This window comes from Salmo salar, chromosome ssa14, assembly GCF_905237065.1.
Source record: "Salmo salar chromosome ssa14, Ssal_v3.1, whole genome shotgun sequence".
Lineage (NCBI taxonomy): Eukaryota > Metazoa > Chordata > Actinopteri > Salmoniformes > Salmonidae > Salmo > Salmo salar.
Genome location: NC_059455.1, coordinates 33,055,701 through 33,077,808, shown reverse-complemented (window position 1 = coordinate 33,077,808; position 22,108 = coordinate 33,055,701). Strand labels below are relative to the sequence as shown.

The 22,108-nt window shown below is 43.3% G+C and overlaps 1 protein-coding gene across 1 annotated transcript in view; it reads right to left on the bottom strand.

Annotated features, from left to right (window-relative positions):
- The window catches only part of mmp16b (matrix metallopeptidase 16b (membrane-inserted)), a 35,182-nt gene that overhangs the window by 7,548 nt on the left and 5,526 nt on the right, over nucleotides 1–22,108 (bottom strand). Inside the window, 7 exon segments of the mRNA XM_014140534.2 lie at nucleotides 2,411–2,549; nucleotides 2,795–2,947; nucleotides 2,949–3,013; nucleotides 3,307–3,468; nucleotides 9,924–10,061; nucleotides 10,674–10,840; nucleotides 12,982–13,098. Of these exon segments, the coding sequence (XP_013996009.1) occupies nucleotides 2,411–2,549; nucleotides 2,795–2,947; nucleotides 2,949–3,013; nucleotides 3,307–3,468; nucleotides 9,924–10,061; nucleotides 10,674–10,840; nucleotides 12,982–13,098 (941 nt within the window).

Genomic DNA, 22,108 nt, shown 5'->3' with positions numbered 1-22,108 from the left:
CATTTGATATACTTACAGTGAGGGGAAAAAGTATTTGATCCCCTGCTGATTTTGTACGTTTGCCCACTGACAAAGAAATTATCAGTCTATAATTTTAATGGTAGGTTTATTTGAACAGTGAGAGACAGAATAACAACAAAAAAATCCAGAAAAACGCATGTCAAAAATGTTATAAAATGATTTGCATTTTAATGAGGGAAATAAGTATTTGACCCCTCTGCAAAACATGACTTAGTACTTGGTGGCAAAACCCTTGTTGGCAATCACAGAGGTCAGACGTTTCTTGTAGTTTGCACACATCTCAGGAGGGATTTTGTCCCACTCATCTTTGCAGATCTTCTCCAAGACATTAAGGTTTCGAGGCTGATGTTTGGCAACTTGAACCTTCAGCTCCCTCCACAGATTTTCTATGGGATTACGGTCTGGAGACTGGTTAGGCCACTCCAGGACCTTAATGTGCTTCTTCTTGAGCCACTCCTTTGTTGCCTTGGCCACGACCCATTTTCAATGCCCTGGGTGAGGGAAGGAGGTTCTCACCCAAGATTTGATGGTACATGGCCCCGTCCATCATCCCTTTGATGCGGTGAAGTTGTCCTGTCCCCTTAGCAGAAAAACACCCCCAAAGCATAATGTTTCCACCTCCATGTTTGATGGTGGGGATGGTGTTCTTGGGGTCATAGGCAGCATTCCTCCTCCTCCAAACACGGCGAGTTGAGTTGATGCCAAAGAGCTCCATTTTGGTCTCATCTGACCACAACACTTTCACCCAGTTGTCCTCTGAATCATTTAGATGTTCATTGGCAAACCTCAGATGGGCATGTATATGTGCTTTCTTGAGCAGGGGGACCTTGCGGGCGCTGCAGGATTTCAGTCCTTCACGGCCTAGTGTGTTACCAATTGTTTTCTTGGTGGCTATGGTCCCAGCTGCCTTGAGATCATTGATAAGATCCTCCCGTGTAGTTCTGGGCTGATTCCTCACCGTTCTCATGATCATTGCAACTCCACGAGGTGAGATCTTGCATGGAGCCCCAGGCCGAGGGAGATTGACAGTTCTTTTGTGTTTCTTCCATTTGCGAATAATCGCACCAACTGTTGTCACCTTCTCACCAAGCTGCTTGGCGATGGTCTTGTAGCCCATTCCAGCCTTGTGTAGGTCTACAATCTTGTCCCTGACATCCTTGGAGAGCTCTTTGGTCTTGGCCATGGTGGAGAGTTTGGAATCTGATTGATTGATTGCTTCTGTGGACAGGTGTCTTTTATACTGGTAACAAGCTGAGATTAGGAGCACTCCCTTTAAGAGTGTGCTCCTAATCTCAGCTCGTTACCTGTATAAAAGACACCTGGGAGCCAGAAATCTTTCTGATTGAGAGGGGGTCAAATACTTATTTCCCTCATTAAAATGCAAATCAATTTAGAACATTTTTTACATGCGTTTTTCCGGATTTTTTGTTGTTGTTATTCTGTCTCTCACAGTTCAAATAAACCTAATATTAAAATTATAGACTGATCATTTCTTTGTCAGTGGGCAAACGTACAAAATCAGCAGGGGATCAAATACTTTTTTCCCTCACTGTAGTTCCGAAGCATTTTCTGGCATTTCTGCCAAAATAATAATTTCTAGTTGAATGAAGATTTGAGACAAATTGAGAAAACACAAAAAGTAAGTTGACTTAAATTTTGTCAATGTTATCTCATGTTGGAACTAAAAATGTTAAATTCTGGTAACACTTTGACCAAAAAGTTGAGTAAACAAAAAAAATATTTATATATTTTTTTACAGTGTATGACACTGTGATGACAACAAACTGTCACGTCCTGACCAGTATAAGGGGTTATTTGTTATTGTAGTTTGGTCAGGACGTGGCAGGGGGTGTTTGTTTAGAGTGTTTCGGGGTTTGTTGGGCTATGTTCAAATTTAAGAGGGGTGTTTGTTTAGAGTGTTTCAGAGTTTTTTGGGCTATGTTCTTTGTTAGTTCTAGTGTGTCTATTTCTATGTGATGTTTATTGGGTGGACCTTCAATTGGAAGCAGCTTTTCCTAGTTGCTTCTAATTGAAGGTCCTATTTCAGAGGGGTGTTTTCCTATGGGATTTTGTGGGTAGTTGTTCCTTGTTTAGTGTTTGTTGCACCTGACAGGACTGTTTCGGTTTGTTATTTTTTGTATACGTATTTAGTTGTTTCTCCTTCTTCAAAATAAAAAGATGAGTATACATATTCCTGCTGCGTTTTGGTCCAATCCATACGACAACCGTGACACATACAAAATACTTTGCTCTGTCATTCTCTCTAAATTGCTCTCCTCTAACTAACCTTCAAACCTAATGCTACTTTCTGTTGATACAAGAGCAAAATAAGCTCAATTTCATCTCCTCTTTCTCTCCCCTCCATCTCTCATTTCTCTCCTTCTCTCACCTTTGAAGAAGACAAACTTCCCCTCGCTGTTTTCGTAGACTGCGTCGATCTTGGCGGGCAGGCCTCTCCAGAAGAAGTTGATCTCCATAGGGTAGCCAGGGACCACCGAGTTGTCCCTCACCCTCCAGAACCACTGGTCCTACACACATGTAGACAAAAACACATGATCTTTTTCATCATATTCATCCCCTTCTCTCTACTGTAGTATTACCTCAACTCTGAAACCTGCTTTGTTGTCTAATACCAAGAGTGATTGATTCCACTGAAACCCTTCAGTGCCCATCTCTACCTCCTCATGCAAACATACCTTTTTAACACTGTGTTTATGAGATTATATAGGTTAGACAAGGGTACATCATACAGTATCTGTACATGCCAACCTACCTTGAATACGAACAGCTCCTGTCTGAGGATGGCCAGGGTGTTGAAGCCTCCGTCACAGATGTTGGGTTTGGCGTTGGGGTTGGAGGGTTTTGCGCCCTGAGGAGGACGGTGGGGCCGGACCTGGCGGTCGTGCTTACGGGGTTCCGAGGGGGGGGTGGAAGCGTGGGGGAGGGGCCGTGGGTGGGGCTCTGGTGGGCTGGGTGGACCTGTCTGGTGGACCTGGAGATGAATGGGACACATTAGCGTAGCCAGCTAACTAGCTAAGGGCATCAAAAAATAACATTATCATTGTAATTATTTTGTCATGGAACATTATCATTGAACATTATCATTTAACATTATCATTTAACATTTGTTCCTTCAATGAAAACAATGAAACTCATTTAAAAAAAAACATGTACAAAAGACAAATATTAACACACTACTTGGTTTAGTGTACTGAACAGATATTGAGGGCATGCTTATAATAAAATAAAATGTAGGAAATTCAGTACCATAGATAGACACAGTACCATAGATTTTCTGGATGCCCTGAAGGTCATCGTGAGGTAGTTTAAAGTTCTCTGTGTCCATGTACTGATAGAAGGGAGCCATGATGGCTGTGGGGTCATTGGAGTGCTCCAGGCCAAGGGCATGACCCAGCTCATGGACTGCCACCAGGAACAGGTCATTACCTGGGAAGGGCGATAGAGACTATGGATTAGAAACACACACGCACGCACACACCACAGGAGGTTGGTGGCACCTTACCTGGTGGAGGACAGGCACGTGGTAATGACTGGAGTGGAATAGGTGGAATGGTATCAAATACATCAAACACAAGGTTAGAAAGAGGTTATTGCGGCTGGGACGAGACTTCAGGAGCCACAGCTTACACAGAGAAGAGTGGTCCCTGCCCAGGGCATTGGAACACTCATCATGTCCTGCTATACAACACACACGCACACACACACACACACACACACACACACACACACACACACACACACACACACACACACACACACACACACACACACACACACACACACACACACCAGCAGGACCACAGTAATAATATGTGCATGACTCCATGGTACTGTCAGCATTCAGTGTAATAATAGTGTCAGGTTGATTTTGTGTTCGCTTTGGAAAAATCTACCACATACAGTTTCTCTCTATAGCATGTGACTGAAGATATCCCCGGGAGGTGGCTGCCCTTAACAACATGATATCTAATCCAGCCAGAAGCACAGAGATTCAGGAGCACGGAGATCCAGGTGCACGGAGATCCAGGTGCACGGAGATCCAGGTGCACGGAGATCCAGGTGCATGGAGATCCAGGTCTATCTAAGTGGCAGTGTTGTGCCGTGCACATATCCATTCTGGCTGCCCTGGATGCAGTTAGTGCTTCCTGACGGGCCTCTGGCTTTGACAGCCCTCTAGATGTGCTGTCCCGCAGGCTTCACTAACAGCAGTCAGAGCAGAGCAGGTTGGCAGCAGGGTAATTAAAGTAAAGTGCTGCCTGACGGTGGATGGATGGAGGCCGACAGGGCTGAGAGAGGGATCTGATTACCGTCTTCAAGCTGCAGCTCTCCAGGGCTGCAGGCTGGATCCACCCTCCACCCTGCCCTGCCCTGCCCTGCAGCTACGGTACAATACACTCCCTCACCATAACACAGTAGAAATGTGAGTGTTTATTCTTGTGGCAGGGATAGGCTCTGCACAATGACCTGGGTGCAGATTCACAAAACACAACTTACTCAAAAACATAAGAAGCTTCTTAAGAAAAAAACGAAGTTCATAAGTGCAATTCCTCAACAATATCTTAAGATTTCACGATTTTCTTACAAACTTCTCAAATATCTTCTTACGAACTTATTAGCCATCTTCTTAAAAATTGTCACGTATACTCCCTCTCCGGCCTCTAACAACACATCCGCTATGCTGGTCCTCAACACAGGGGCCCCTCAGGGATGCATGCTCAGCCCCCTCCTGTATTCCCTGTTCACTCATGACTGCATGGCCAGGCACGACTCCAACACCATCATTCAATTTGCCGATGACACAACAGTGGTAGGCCTGATTACCGATAACAACGAGACAGCCTATTGGGAGGAGGTCAGAGACCTGGCCGTGTGGTGCCAGGACAGCGACCTCTCCCTCAACGTGATCAAGACAAAGGTGATGATTGTGGACTACAGGAAAAAGAGTACCGAGCACGCCCCCATTCTCATCGATGGGGCTGCAGTGGAGCAGGTTGAGAGCTTCAAGTTCCTTGGTGTCCACATCACCAACAAACTAACATGGTCCAAGCACACCATGACAGTAATGAAGTGGGCATGACAAAACTATTCCCCCTCAGGAGACCGAAAAGATTTGGCATGGGTCCTCAGATCCTCAAAAGGTTCTACAGCTGCACCATCGAGAGCATCCTGACTGGTTGCATCACTGCCTGGTATGGCAACTGCTCGGCCTCCGACCGCAAGGCACTACAGAGGGTAGTGCGAACGGCCCAGTACATCACTGGGGCCAAGCTTCCTGCCATCCAGGACCTCTATACCAGGCGGTGTCAGAAGAAGGCCCTAAAAATTGTCAAAGACTCCAGCCACCCTAGTCATAGACTGTTCTGCTACCACACGGCAAGCGGTACCGGAGCTAAAAATGTGGTTAGATTTTTTTTTTTACACCTGGACTCCATCACCTTCTTGATTATCTTCCCTATATCTGTCACTCCCCTTGGTTCTTTCCTCAGGTGTTATTGACTGTTTCATGTTGGTGCGTTGTTTGTGTTTCGTGTTTATTTATTTAAACACTCACTCCCTGTACATGCTTCCCGACTCTCAGCGCACTAGTTACAGAATAACACCTCACCTAAAGGAAGCATCAGGGAGTGTTTTTTGTTTTGTGTCAGTGTCAGTGTAAATGATGTTGAGTCTGGGAGCCGCTACAGGCTCTCATTCCTCAGCCGGATCGCCAGGCTCCCCTGCCTCAGCTGGCTCGACGGGCCTTCATGCCTCAGCCGGATCGCCAGGCTCCCCCGCCTCAGCCGGCTCGACAGGTTCCCGTGCCCCAGCCGGGTTAACAGGTTCCCGCGCCCCAGCCGGCTCGACAGGTTCCTGCGCTTCAGCAGGGGTGACCGGTCCGCTCCTGATCCTCGGGTTCATTCCCTTTGTCGGCATCCTGCGGCTGGAGCCGCGCGTCCGGGAGGGGGTACTGTTACGTATACTCCCTCTCTGGCCTCTAGGTCATCAGGCTGCTGATTATCCCTGTCACCATCGTCAAGTGCACCAGCACCTTATGACACTCACCTGGACTCCATCACCTTCTTGATTATCTTCCCTATATCTGTCACTCCCCTTGGTTCTTACCTCAGGTGTTATTGACTCTGTTTCATGTCGGTGCATTGTTTGTGTTTTGTGTTTATTGTTTTGTTTTTTATTAAAACAGTCACTCCTTGTACTTGCATCCCGACTCTCAGCACACTCATTACAAAAATATTGTCGCTTGGCAACCGATTTAGCTTGCTATCTAGTATTTTTTTATACAGCGATTATTGTTCTAAAACATGTTTTGGGGTTTAAAATAATCAATACTGAAACTTTCAGATGACGTTTGTGAGTGACTTAAACATGTTAAATTGCTTTCATTAGCTTATTATCTTACTGCCCTGAGTTTAAGACAAGGGTTTAGATATCTTGGAATTAAGAACATTTACAAGAATCTAATTTCTTCTTCACTTTTTGCATAAGAAGAAACATATTATATATGTTTATATGTAGGGATTGCAATTTCAGAAAATGTCCATAATATATCTGCAGTAATAGTGATACTTACCCACCAGTGCTGTGATTGGCTGCGATGTTCGCCTATGGATTTCTCTTGCAGGAGCGACATATTTTGTTGTTCTGACGTTGTGGCTGTGTTATCTAGTGGAAATCGCTCTTTAATTTCCTGGTTGCTAAAATTACACAGCGTTTGCTCAATTTCAATTGTGAGTTGAGCCTTTTACTTTCGGTTTTGGTCCACCAGCTTCAAACAGCTGTAAAAACGATATTGTTTGTTATTGAAAATATATTCCACAGCGATTTAGATGAAAGATTCCCTACATTATTCAGTGCTTATTTTCTCACATCAGGCCAGACAAACTTTACTGTTTAACAGATACCCCGCTTCACTTTTCTCCCCACACCCCCCCAAAATAAATAATATTGTTATTATTTTTGGGCCAATTTATGCAGTGCTCTGTTCATATAATGCACTGTCTGCTCTCCCTTGAGGATTTACCAAGCTGATGCTGTCACACCCTGACCATAGAGAGCCCTTGGTTCTCTATGGTGTTTAGGTCAGAGCGTGACTAGGGGGGTGTTCTAGTCATTGTATTTCTATGTTGGTGAGTTGTATGGTTCCCAATTAGAGGCAGCTGGTAATCGTTGCCTCTAATTGGGGATCATATTTAGGTAGCCTTTTTCCCCACATGTGTTTTGTGGGATATTGTTTTGAGTGAGTGCATGTAGCACTACGGTACCTCACGGTCGTTGTTTGTTTCTTGGTTTGTTTAAGTTTCACTAAAATAAAGATGTGGAACTCCAATCACGCTGCACCTTGGTCCGTCTCACCTCACGATCGTGACAGATGCACGAGAATCAAAGACCAAGCTGCCTCAGATCAGGCTTATTTTCGGGCCTCTGATTAGGCTATACTCTATGGCCGGATTGAAATGTACTTTTTCCAAAGCTACATTCATTTCACAGACTTAACTTGAATGATTGTCCCTCTTTATTCAAAGTAAAGGCCTAATCTATGATAGGCCTATTCATATTTTAATTAATATTTTGTTAAAGCCTATACCGTATAGAATAGATTCAGGTAATGCCCTCATTATACATTAACATTTCTTAAATTCCCATCAGGCGTTATTGTCTTGGTTTCCATGTTCAGACGCGTTCCTTGTTTTTGTAGCGGTACGTGTTTGTTTATATTAAACTCTCAAACTGCTTCCTGACTCCCTGCGTCTACATGACAAAATAACACCTCACCACACGCCAACTCCGTCCAATCAGCAGGGAAATAACCATGGCAACCTTGCACCTCTCGGTGGTGGGGGCTCCCATCTGATGAGCGAAATAGAGGGAGCACTGGAGTAGGAAGCCACGGCATTTTGATGGAGTCCCGTCGTATTTGTCCGGGAGGGACAAACGGACCTTGCTGACCTGGATGGACTGCTGGATGGGCCGGGATGCTGGATCGACACATAGGAGAGAATCCTCCGCCCGAGACATTGAAGAATAGAGGACCTCTTCCATACCCGTCTCAGTTGAGCCAGCTAGTCATGATCTGCATCTGGGAGATGTCTTGATCAACTGCTGCTTCCATGTGGTGAGGTGTTATTTTGTCATGTAGACGCAGGGAGTCACGAAGCAGTTTGATCTTTTCAGTCTCCTGAGGGGAAAAGGTTTTATCGTGCCCTCTTCTCGACTGTCTTGGTATGTTTGGACCATGATTGTTTGTTGGTGATGTGGACACCAAGGAACTTGAAACTCTCGACCCGCTCCACTACAGCCCCATCGATGGTAATGGGGGCCTGTTCGGCCTGCCTTTTCCCGTAGTCCACGATCAGCTCCTTTGTCTTGCTCACATTGAGGGAGAGGTGGTTGTCCTGGCACTACACTGCCAGTTCTCTGACCTCCTCCCTATAGGCCATCTCATCGTTGTCGGTGATCAGGCCTACCACTGTTGTGCCGTCAGCAAACTTAATGGTGGTATTGGAGTCATGTTTGGCCACGCAGTCGTGGGTGAACAGGGAATACAGGTGGGGACTAACTGTGGGGCCCCAGTGTTAAGGATCAGTGTGGCAGACGTGTTGACTCTGAGCCCACCTGCCTGACCTCGAGCTTGCCTATCGTCTTGTACCGTTTGGACTCTGACCTGGTTTACAAACTTTCGCCTGTACCCAACCTGCCTTTTGCCTACCCCTTTCGCTATAATAAATAACGGAGCTCAACCATCTGCCTCCTGTGTCTGCATTTGGGTCTCGCCTTGTGCCCTTATACCTTCGTGGTGAAATTGCTGCAAAGATACCACTACTAAAGGACACCAATAATAAGAAGAGACTTGCCTGGGTCAAGAAACATGAGCAATGGACATTAGACCGGTGGAAATCTGTCTTATCGTCTGATGAGTCCAAATTAGAGATTTTTAGTTCCAACCGCTGTGTCTTCGTGAGACGCAGAGTAGGTTAACGGATTATCTCTGCTTGTGTGGTTTCCACCGTGAAGCATGGAGGAGGAGGCGTGGGGGTGCTTTGCTGGTGACACTATAATTTATTTAGACTTCAAGGCACACTTAACCAGCTTGGCTACCACAGCATTCTGCAGCGATACGCCATCCCATCTGGTTTGCACTTAGTGGGACTATCATTTGATTTTCGACAAGAAAATGACCCAACACACTTCCAGGCTGTGTAAGGGCTATTTGACCAAGATGGAGAGTGATGGAGTGCTGCAACAGATGACCTGGCCTCCACAATCACCTGACCTCAACCCAATCGAGATGGTTTGGGATGAGTTGGACTGCAGAGTGATGGAAAAGCAGCCAACAAGTGCTCAGCATATGTGAGAACTCCTTCAATTGTTGGAGAAGCATTCCAGGTGAAGCTGGTTGTGAGAATGCCAAGAGTGTGCAAAGCTGTCATCAAGGCAAAAGGTGGCTACTTTGAATTATCTAAAATATATTTTTATTTGTTGAACACTTTTTTGGTTACTACATGATTCCATATGTGTTATTTCATAGTTCTGATGGCTTCACTATTATTCTACAATATAGTAAAAATAAAGAAAAACCCTTGAATGAGTAGGTGTGTCCAAACCCTTGGCTGGTACTGTATATTATTGACATTTTCTGAAATTACAATGCAAAAAATGTGTCGCACCTTTTAAGAAGAAATTTCTTAACGTTTTGTGAATCTGGGCCCTTGTGCTGTGCAATACAGCATGATCAAATGCAGACTGTATATATTTGTTTTCTTCTATGGCATTAGATTTTGATATGATTCTCTCACAACCATATTCCTTTTTCCATCTGTTCCTCTCTCTCTCTCTCTCTCTCTCTCTCTCTCTCTCTCTCTAACCCCCACACCTCCATCTCTCACCGTCATGGTTGGGGTTCCCTAGGGTCCAGGGTTCATCTGAATCAAAGTGGGTGTCCCCTCCAATCCCAGGGCCCGGGAAGTAGGCATGGGCTAGGAACCCCCCCTCGCCGTCAAAGGGTGAGCTGTCACCGTGGAAACCTGAGGTGAGATCAATTTATTTTAACTTCAAAGTTTACATTAGGAAAACGGAATTAGGGCAACAGATATACACTAAGTACCCAAAACATTAGGAACACCTGCTCTTTCCATGACAGACTGATCAGGTGAATCCAGGTGAAAGCTATGTTCCCATATTAATGTCACTTGCTAAATTCACTTCAATCAGTGTTGATGAAGGAAAGGAGACAGGTTAAATAAGGATTGTTAAGCCTTGAGACATTTGAGACATTGTGTATGTGTGCCATTCAGAGGGTGAATGGGCAAGACAAAAGATTTAAGTGCATTTGAACGGGGTATGGTGGTAGGTTTCAGGCGCACCAGTTTGAGTGTGTCAAGAACCGCAACGCTGTTGGAATTTTCACACTCAACAGTTTTCTGTGTGTATCAAAAATGGGAAGCATTGTAGTCAACATGGGCCAACATCCCTGTGGAACACTTTCGACACCTTGTAAAGTCCACATGAATTGAGGCTGTTCGGAGGGCAAAAGGGGGTGAAACTCAATATTAGGAACGTGTTCCTAATGTTTTGTACACTCATTATTGTTTCAGATACAGTTTCCTCTCCACAGCACCATTCCATACAATTCTCACCTGAGGCGAAGATGATGGTGATGTCCACGTCCCGCCGGCCGCTCTCCAGGGCGCTGTAGGGGACAGCCTCGAAGCGGAGCGGCGTCACCCCTTGCCACACATCAAACGCACGCCGGATGGCATCGTGAGTCTCCCTGGCGCCCACTTTGGGAGTGACGTTCTTTATGCTGAGGGAGGAAGAAGGGGTGAGTCAATTAAGAACATATTTGTATTTACATCGACAGCATGTTTTTACAATAAAGACCTCAGCCCAGATTCACAAAACACTTCTTATGCAACAATTAAGAAACTTCTTAAGAAAAAAAATAAGAAGTTCATGGGATAATTTGTAAGTGCAATTGCTCAACAATATCTTAAGATTTAATTATCTTATGAACTTCTCACATATCGTCTTACAAGTCCCCCCATATTCTGAAATTGCATTTCCCCCAGTTTTATCATTGGAATGTGATACAAAACAAGGAAACGGTGTGCTTTAGGACCATGCAGATGCCTCCGAGTGGTCGGGTAGGCTGTTTGGAGTGTTTATCCATCTAGATAAAAAATGATGTCCCCCCCACTTCTAAAACCAAAGTTACGCCCCTGCTTCTTAAGATGTTTGTTGCTAGGCAACCAATTTAGCTAGCTATCAAGCTAGAAATGGCAATCATGTTAGCATATTTCCTACTGAGATTACTGTTCTAAAACATGTTCCTGGGTTTAAAATAATCAATACTGAAACTTTCAGAGTTTGTGAGTGAATTAAACATGTTCAATTGCTTTCATGAGCTTATTCTCTCACTGCCATGAATTTAAGAAAAGGATTTAGCCATCTTGGAATTAAAAAGATTTACAATAATCGAATTTCTTCACATTTTGCCTAAGAAGAAACATATGATATATGTTAGATTTTTTGGGACTACAACTTCAGAAAATGTCCATAATATATCTGCAGTAATAGTGATACTTATCAAACAAATCCCACCCCAAAGAAATGTAAAGAATCTCAGTTTTGCTTAACTTTTCGCTTAGAACATTTCGCTTAGAACATTTCCAATAACCGTTTTGAGGAATAGCAACTTTGCTTAACTTGATAAGTCTAAACTTAAGGAAAACATAGCAGTAAAGAAGAAGTGTCTTCTTAGGTTTTGTGAGTCTGGGCCCTGATGTTAGGAGACAAATAGAGACAAAATATAAAAGAGTGGAAAACAGATTGTGTGATCCATCCTGGGTGGGGGGGTGGGGATTATTGTAGGGTTGGATGGTACCACCAGTTAGACAAGAGCCATTGTGCACTGGTAAGACAATATAAGACATTGACAATAATTGGAAGAAAATATTTAACACCTTGCTACATTTCACATCACAGCTTTAGCACAAAGCAGCCCCCCACAAACAGCATAAAAAATATAGAAAAACAGACAGAAGCACATATCTGCCCAAATTCAAACCACCTCTCCCACTATTGCCTGGGGAGAATATTCTCTAAAATAGATGATGAGGCACTCTAAAAGTTTAACTTTTAAACTATTGCAACAAGCCCAGCAGCTTTCACTGCACTTTTAACATAGCTGTCGTTATCAGTCGTTTGCAGACGGAGAGAGTGAGAGAGAGATATCTTCTTCCCCTCATTTTCTCTCCCCAACTCATTTTTACAGAGCGAGTGCAGCCAGACAGCACAGCCAAGCAGACTGACATTCCATTAGAAGAGGTGCCTCATCAATTCACATGCAAGAAGGAAGGAAGGATTTGAATAAATTGACAGAGTTATCGTCTATGACGGCTGTAAACTGTCAATTTCCCACTGCGCTGTGGAGGACCCGTTATCCTGCTCTCTCAGACCCCATTAGCAATCACGCGTGATAAGATGGGGAATTTGAATATTTTGGTTAAGATTATTGGATGATTTACATAGAGGATCTTAGAGAATTGGACGAGAGAAAAGTTGTCCTCGTCCTCGATCATCCTTGCTATTAAAATGAAGTAGTTTGTCTGCTGGTATTCTTAAAATGCAAACAAAAATTAACTGCAAAGGAATGCAAAGAAGGTTGAAAAACATTCCATAACTTTATTCTGTTCTCTGACTTGACTTCTATTTACACACAACTTTTATTCTGTGTAAATCAATTTGTGTGTGTGTGCACCCATATGTGCTGTATCCAAGGAAATGCAGAGGGCATATGAGACCAAGGAGAAAGAGCGTGGAAGAGAGAGAGAGCACAAATGAATAGCTACACTGACAAACATGGAACCCTATAATAATAGTTGACTAACGTCACTCACCTGTAGGTGATGTGTGTAGGTGCATGTGCCGGCCCACGTGTCTCACCTGTAAGTGATATGTGTTCGTTGCCACTTCTGCCCCGTCAGCGCGTACCTCCGCTTCCGCGACCTCGAGTTGCCTTTTAGTTTGTCTGGATTCCCACACCTCGGCCTTTTCATCCAACTAAGGAGGGAGGAAGTGGAGGTTGAAGAGAAGGAAAAAGAAGGGATGGGGACGACGAGTTGGTTAGATAAGTACAACAATGTGGTGACACACATACTTACAGGATGTTTAACTGGTTATATTTGATGCCACAACAAGCACTACTCTGAACTAGAATACCCTACATATTGCCTTACATACTGCAGTTCAGTGGACAATGGGACAAGTGGTTCCCACTGTAAAATAGAGCTGCTTCCTACTACCCCTAATAACTACATACTATACAGTATGTACCTTTTTCAAAAGTATATTTCAGAAATCATCAACTAGATTCAGCCGTGGGCTGATTTTTTTATTTTTATAAATTTTTTAAATTCTGGAGACGATGGTCAGGGGGCCGGAACATACAGTAATGACAAATAATTTGTAGACTGCAAACTGACCGCAAGAAGCCAAAACAGATATATTTGACAAAGATCACATATCAAATTGTACTGGTCACATATGCCAAATACAACAGGTGTAGACCTTACAGTGAAATGCTTACTTACGAGCCCCTAACCAACAATGCAGTTAAAAAAAACATATATATATATATATATATATATATGAATATATATATACTGCTCAAAAAAATAAAGGGAACACTTAAACAACACATCCTAGATCTGAATGAAAGAAATAATCTTATTAAATACTTTTTTCTTTACATAGTTGAATGTGCTGACAACAAAATCACACAAAGATAATCAATGGAAATACAATTTATCAACCCATGGAGGTCTGGATTTGGAGTCACACTCAAAATTAAAGTGGAAAACCACACTACAGGCTGATCCAACTTTGATGTAATGTCCTTAAAACAAGTCAAAATGAGGCTCAGTAGTGTGTGTGGCCTCCACGTGCCTGTATGACCTCCCTACAACGCCTGGGCATGCTCCTGATGAGGTGGCGGATGGTCTCCTGAGGGATCTCCTCCCAGACCTGGACTAAAGCATCCGTCAACTCCTGGACAGTCTGTGGTGCAACGTGGCGTTGGTGGATGGAGCGAGACATGATGTCCCAGATGTGCTCAATTGGATTCAGGTCTGGGGAATGGGCGGGCCAGTCCATAGCATCAATGCCTTCCTCTTGCAGGAACTGCTGACACACTCCAGCCACATGAGGTCTAGCATTGTCTTGCATTAGGAGGAACCCAGGGCCAACCACACCAGTATATGGTCTCACAAGGGGTCTGAGGATCTCATCTCGGTACCTAATGGCAGTCAGGCAACCTCTGGCGAGCACATGGAGGGCTGTGCGGCCCCCCAAAGAAATGCCACCCCACACCATGACTGACCCACCACCAAACCGGTCATGCTGGAGGATGTTGCAGGCAGCAGAACGTTCTCCACAGCATCTCCAGACTCTGTCACGTCTGTCACGTGCTCAGTGTGAACCTGCTTTCATCTGTGAAGAGCACAGGGCGCCAGTGGCGAATTTGCCAATCTTGGTGTTCTCTGGCAAATGCCAAACGTCCTGCACGGTGTTGGGCTGTAAGCACAACCCCCACCTGTGGACGTCGGGCCCTCATACCACCCTCATGGAGTCTGTTTCTGACCATTTGAGCAGACACATGCACATTTGTGGCCTGCTGGAGGTCATTTTGCAGGGCTCTGGCAGTGCTTCTCCTGCTCCCCCTTGCACAAAGGCGGAGGTAGCGGTCCTGCTGCTGGGTTGTTGCCCTCCTACGGCCTCCTCCACGTCTCCTGATGTACTGGCCTGTCTCCTGGTAGCGCCTCCATGCTCTGGACACTACGCTGACAGACACAACAAACCTTCTTGCCACAGCTCGCATTGATGTGCCATCCTGGATGAGCTGCACTACCTGAGCCACTTGTGTGGGTTGTATACTCCGTCTCATGCTACCACTAGAGTGAAAGCACCGCCAGCATTCAAAAGAGACCAAAACATCAGCCAGGAAGCATAGGAACTGAGAAGTGGTCTGTGGTCCCCACCTGCAGAACCACTCCTTTATTGGGGGTGTCTTGCTAATTGCCTATAATTTCCACCTGTTGTCTATTCCATTTGCACAACAGCATGTGCAATTTATTGTCAATCAGTGTTGCTTCCTAAGTGGACAGTTTGATTTCACAGAAGTGTGATTGACTTGGAGTTACATTGTGTTGTTTAAGTGTTCCCTTAATTTTTTTGAGCAGTGTATATATATATGAATAACAAATAAAAGTAACAAGTAATTAAAGAGCAGCAGTAAAATAACAATAGGGAGACTAAAATACAGGGGGGTACCGATACAGAGTCAATGTGCGGGGGCACCGGTTAGTCGAGGTAATCTCTCTATTATGCATGGGAATACTTTGGAACAGATTTACAAAATGTAAATGCCCTGGAGCTGGTTTGCTGGGGTTTTTATTGTCCAACAAATATAAAAAATTACCTATTTTATTTATTTTGGCCTCAAAACTTTGGGGGCAAATAAAATCACCTGTGGGCCGCCATTTGGGGAACTCTGGTGTATATATATTACATTTGTGAGTGCCAAACAAAAACATATGAAGAGTTTCATTCCAAAACACGATTTATGCATTTTCAGACATATTTTGAGATAGAGATCATGTTTCATCTTACCATAACCTGGGCAGTGAAAAGACACATGATTTTGTTTGAAATATATTGCAAGGTAATTTTATTTTAGAGAGACAAATAATCATGTTTTGTGGTAAATGCTATAAACCCACCCCAAACAACAGAACTCCAACATAAAAATTATCCTGATTGGGTTTTAGACAGTATCGATACATAAATAAATATAAAAATACTCAATTTGTTTCAACTATACTGTGCAAATATCACATCGCCTGTTCATTGTATCCAGAGGGTGAACAGTCTATACAATGTGTGTTTTTCTTTTTGGATATTTAAGCAACTTACCCCAATTGTATGGGGTTTTACAGGTTTTCCGATTAGGATAAATAAAGGGAAGCTTTTTCAGTTTGATTATATACACTTTAGGGAAGGATTTAAGGAATAATAAAGACATTGAAAGTCTGTTGCAATTCATTTGCCGGTGAAAGATGGATTGATTCTTATTGTCGGAGTGATACAGCCCGCTGTTTGCAGCCTCTGTATGTTTGCAGACAGTAGCCTATGATTGTTTCCCATTAGTGGATCTTGGCTCGCCTTTTGTTTAGAAAGTTTCTATGGGCCAACAGGAATAGATATCACAGGCTTCAAACTGTCAAAGGGATCCATAACAAAAAAGTCCACGACACTCAAGAGCTCAAAGATAACGTAACGCTAGGTAGCACGGGAACAGCTGAGAGTGACAGCGGTCTATGACCGCATCTGGCTGACTAAGCCACGGGTTAGCCTAAATGAATAAGATAAGGTTCTGATTATATTCCTTAGTGTGGCAAAAATATTTAGGGAAACCTAAACCTATGGGATCGGTGTCCCCCCCATGAGACGGATGAGCTAACGTAGGCTAATGTGATTAGCATGAGGTTGTAAGTAACAAGAACATTTCCCAGGTCATAGACATATCTGGTATAGGCAGAAAGGTTAACAAGAATTTAAGCTAACTGCACTGTCCAATTTACAGTAGCTATTTCAGTGAAAGAATACCATGCAATTGTTTGAGGAGAGTGCACAGTTATGAACTTGAGAATGTATTAATATACCAATTAGGCACATTTGGGCAGTCTTGAGACAACATTTTGAATAGAAATGCAATGGTTCATTGAATCAGTCTAAAACTTTGCACATACAATGTTGTCATCTAGTGGCCAAAATCTAAATTGCACCTAACCTGGAATAGTACATTATGGCCTTTCTCTTTGCATTTCAAAGATGATGGGGGGGACGCATGTTTTTTTCTTTGTATTATATTTTTACCAGATGTAATGTGTTATATTCTCCTACATTCATTTCACATTTCCACAAACTTCAAAGTGTTTCCTTTCAAATGGTATCCAGAATATACATATCCTTGCTTCAGGTCCTGAGCTACAGGCAGTTAGATTTGGGTATGTCATTTTAGGTGAACATTTTGAAAAAGCGTACAATCCTTAAGAGGGTTTACAACTGAACAGACAAATATAATGTACATGATTCGCTAAATGACTGACTTTTGCACCAGCGACGACAAACCTGGACAGCCGATAAAGATAGAAGCATTTTTTAAATATTGTTCTAATTCTAGATATTCAGTTACATAGCCTTTTTTTTATATTCCCCATGTAATGTTAATGGGTTTCTAACATGGCTGCCATATAATTTTGAAGTATCATGTAAATGCATCATAATGCTAATTCTGTTCAAGGGAGCTAACATAGCTGCCATTGAATGTTGTAGTGTCATGTCAATGTATCCTACTGAAGAAACCTCATGTCCCATCTCTCTAAACACATGGCTCTGGTATGAAACAAGTGTGTCGGATATCTTATTTTGCAAAAACCTAATTCTAAAGCACACCTAAAGTAAATGTTTTAAAAGTATGAAAACAACCATAATTAATCCACATAGAAAGGGAACCATAAGCATTCAATTCAGATGGAAAAAATGCAAATGTACATTTTTTTCATTTATCACGTTTTGAAAATAAACCCTTTCATATTATAGTACTCCACAAAAGGGAATGTATTACCATAAAAATGTGACATCTAGTTGAATTAAATGGTTCTTTCCATTCTGAGAAAAAGTGGTGAGACTGAATGTTGGCCAGGCTAGAGCTTCAATGACTGATCTATTTCCATTCAAACCCATGCAACACATATGGAATACTGTGCTTACACATAATATGTAAAATATAGAGCCTCACCTTAGTGTGATATCACTTCATCAATTAAGCAAGAAGGGGAAGAATGAAAAGTGTTATCTCACTTGGCACTGGGCTGCTGGTTAGGGGTCAAATCAAAACAAATGTTATTTGTCACATACACATGATTAGCAGATGTTGATGTAAGTGTAGTGAAATGCTTGTGCTTCTAGTTCCGACAGCGGTGTTGGAGCTAATTCGGGTTAATCAGTGTAGGCTACAGATATTTATCATTGGTGATAATTACTTTTTTTGTGTTCCTATTTTCCAGTGGTGTAAAAAGTACCCAATTGTCATACTTGAGTAAAAGTAAAGATACCTTAATATAAAATGATTCAAGTAAAAGTGGAAGTCACCTAATAAAATACTTCTTAAGAAAAAGTATTTGGGTTTTAAATATACTTAAGTAACAAAAGTAAATGTAATTAGTAAAAAAAGTGTACTTTTTTTTATTTAACCTTTATTTAACCAGAAGGTTTGATACTGTAAAAGTATAAATCATTTAAAATTCCTTATATTAAGCAAACCTGATGGCACAATTTTCATGTTTTTATTTTATTTATGGATAGCTAGGGGTACACTCCAACATTCAGACATAATTTACATACGAAGCATTTGTGTTTAGTGAGTCCGCCAGATCAGAGGCAGTAGATATGACCAGGGATGTTCTCTTGATAAGTGTGTGAATTGCATTCAAAATGTAATGAGTACTTTTGAGTGTCAGCGAAAATGTATGGAGTAAAAAGTACAATATTTTCTTTAGGAATGTACTGAAGTAAAAGTTGTCAAAAAGATAAATAGTAAAGTATAGTATTTTTACTTAAGTAATTTACACCACTGCTATTTTCACTGATATATTAAGTCCCATTCTGTTTTTAAGTAATGAAAAATGGTTTATTGTGATTTAGATGACTCAATGGTCCTCAATGTGAGTGTATTGTAGATGTGTTTATATGTGAATGTGTCCGTGTAACTCAGTAACCCAATGGCGCCGACAGAGATAGTCGCCTCTCTTCGCGTTCTTAGGAAATTATGCAATATTTTTTTATTAATTATTTCTTACATTGTTACCCCAGGAAATCTTAAGTCTTATTACATACAGCCGGGAAGAACTATTGGATATAAGAGCAACGTCAACTTACCAACATTACGACAAGGAATATGACTTTCCCAAAGTGGATCCTCTGTTCGGACCAACTCCCAGGACAATGGATCTGATCCCAGTAGGCAGCCCAAAACAACGGCGCCACAGAAGGGGCAGACGGAGCGGCCTTCTGGTCAGGCTCTGTAGACGTGCACATTGCTCACCGCTCCCGAGGATACTACTCACCAATGTCCAGTCTCTTGACAACAAGTTAGACAAAATTCGAGCAAAGGGTTGCCTTCCAGAGAGACATCAGAGATTGCAACATTCTCTGTTTCACAGAAACATGGCTCTCTCGGGATATGTTGTCGGAATCGGTTCAGCCACTGAGCTTCTCCATGCATCGCGCCGACAGAGATTAACACCTCTCTGTGAAGAGGAAGGGCGGGGGTGTATGCTTTATGATTAATGACTCATGGTGTAATCATAACAACATACAGGAACCCAAGTCGTTCTACTCACCCGACCTAGAATTCCTTACAATCAAACGCTGGCTATTTTACCTACCAAGAGAATTCTCGTCAGTTATAGTCACAGCTGTGTACATTCCCCCTCGAACGAACACCAAGACGGCCCTCAAGGAACTTCACTGGACTCTATGTAAACTGGAAACCATATATCCGGAGGCTGCATTTATTGTAGCTTGGGATTTTAACAAAGCAAATTTGAGAACAAGGCTACCTAAATGCTTTCAGCATATTGATTGCACGACTTGCAGGGCTAATACTCTTGATCACTGCTACTCTAACTTCCGCGATGCATACAAAGCCCTCCCCCGCCCTCCCTTCGGCAAATCCGACCACGACGCCATCTTGCTCGTTCCGTCTTATTGGCAGAAACTCAAAGAGGATGTACCAGTGACGAGAACCATTCAACGCTGGTCTGACCAATCGAAAGCCGCACTTTAAGATTTGTTTTGATCACGCAGACTGGAATATGTTCCGGTCAGCCTCAGAACAACATATACGCTGACTCGGTAAGTGCGTTTATTAAGAAGGGCATAGGAGATGTTGTACCCACTGTGACTATTAAAACCTTCCCTAACCAGAAACCGTGGATGGATGGCAGCATTAGCGCAAAACTGAAACCGCGATCCACCGCATTTAACCATGGAAAGAGGTCTGGAAATATGGCTGAATTTAAACAGTGTAGTTATTCCCTCCACAAGGCAATCAAACAAGCGAAATGCCGGAACAGGGACAAGGTGGAGTCACAATTCAACGGCTCAATATCGAGACGTATGTGGCAGGGTCTACAGGAAATCACAGACTACAAAAACAAAAACAGCCACGTCACGGACGTCGACGTCACGCTTCCAGACAAACTAAAACACCTTATTTTCCCGCTTTGAGGCTAATACAGGGCCACTGTGGTGACTCACTAATAAAGACTGTGTCCCCCCCTCTCCTTCTCCGTGGCTGACGTGAGTAAAACATTTAAACTTGTTAACCCTTGTAAGGCTGCTGGCCCGGATGGCATCCCTAGCCACGTCCTCAGAGCATGCACAGACCAGCGTGTTTTACGGACATATTCAATCGCTCCCTATCCCAGTCTGTTGTCCCCACATGCTTCAAGATGGCTACCATTGTTCCTGTACCCAAGAAGGCAAAGATAACTGAACTAAATGACTACCGCCCCATAGCACTTCTGTCATCATGAAGTGCTTTGAGAGGCTAGTCAAGGATCATATCACCGCCACCTTAGACCCACTTCAGTTTGCTTACCGCCCCAACAGGTCCAAAGATGATGCAATCGCCATCAAACTGCACACTGCCCTATCCCATCTGGACAAAAATAATACCTATGTAAGAATGCTGTTCATTGTCTACAGCTCAGCATTCAAACCCATAGTACCCTCCAAGCTCATCAACTTGTTGGCCCTGGGTCTCAACCCCGCCCTGTGCAACTGTGTCCTGGACTTTCTGACGGGCCGCCCCCAGGTGGTGAAGGTAGGAAACAACATCGCCACATTCACTGACCCTCAACACTGAGGCCCCACAAAGGTGTGCGCTCTCAGCCCTCTCCTGTACTCCCTGTTCACCCACGACTGCCTGGCCATGCACGCCTCCAACTCAATCATCAAGTTTGCAGACGACACAACAGTAGTAGGCTTGATTACCAAGAACGACAAGACAGCCTATAGGGAGGAGGTGAGGGCACTCGGAGTGTGATGTCAGGAAAACAACCTCTCACTCAACGTCAACAAAACAAAGGAGATGATCATGGACTTCAGGAAACAGCATAGAGAGCACCCCCCGATCCACATCGAAGAGACAGCAGTGGAGAAGGTGGAAAGTTTTAAGTTCCTGGGTGTACACATCACAAACAAACTGAAATGGTCCACCCACACAGACAGTGTGGTGAAGAAGGCGCAACAGCGCCTCTTCAACCTCAGGAGGCTGAAGAAATTTGGCTTGTCACCCAAAACCCTGACAATCATTTACAGATGCACAATCGAGAGCATTCTGTCGAGCTGTATCACAGCCTGGTACGGCAACTGCAGCGCCCACAACCGCAAGGCTCTCCAGAGGGTGGTGCGGTCTGCACAATGCAACACTGGGAGCAAACTACCTGCCCTCCATGACACCTACAGCACTGATGTCACAGGAAGGCCAAAAAGATCATCAAGGACAATAACCACCCAAGCCACTGCCTGTTCACACCGCTATCATCCAGAAGGCGAGATCAGTACAGGTGCATCAAAGCTGGGACCGAGATAGAAAAACAGCTTCTATCTCAAGGCCATCAGACTGCAAACAGAAATCACTAACTCAGAGAGGCTGCTGCCTACATTGAGACCCAATCCCTGAGCACTTTAATAAATGGATCATTAGTCATTTTAAAGAATGCCACTTTAAATAATGCCACTTTAATAATGTTTACATATCTTACATTACTCATATCACATGTATATACTGTATTTTATACTATCTACTGCACCTTGCCTATGCCGCTCGGAAATCGCTCATCCATATACTTATATGTACATATTCTCATTCACCCCTTTAGATTTGTGTGTATTAGGTAGTTGTTGGGGAATTGTTAGATTACTTGTTAGATATTACTGCACT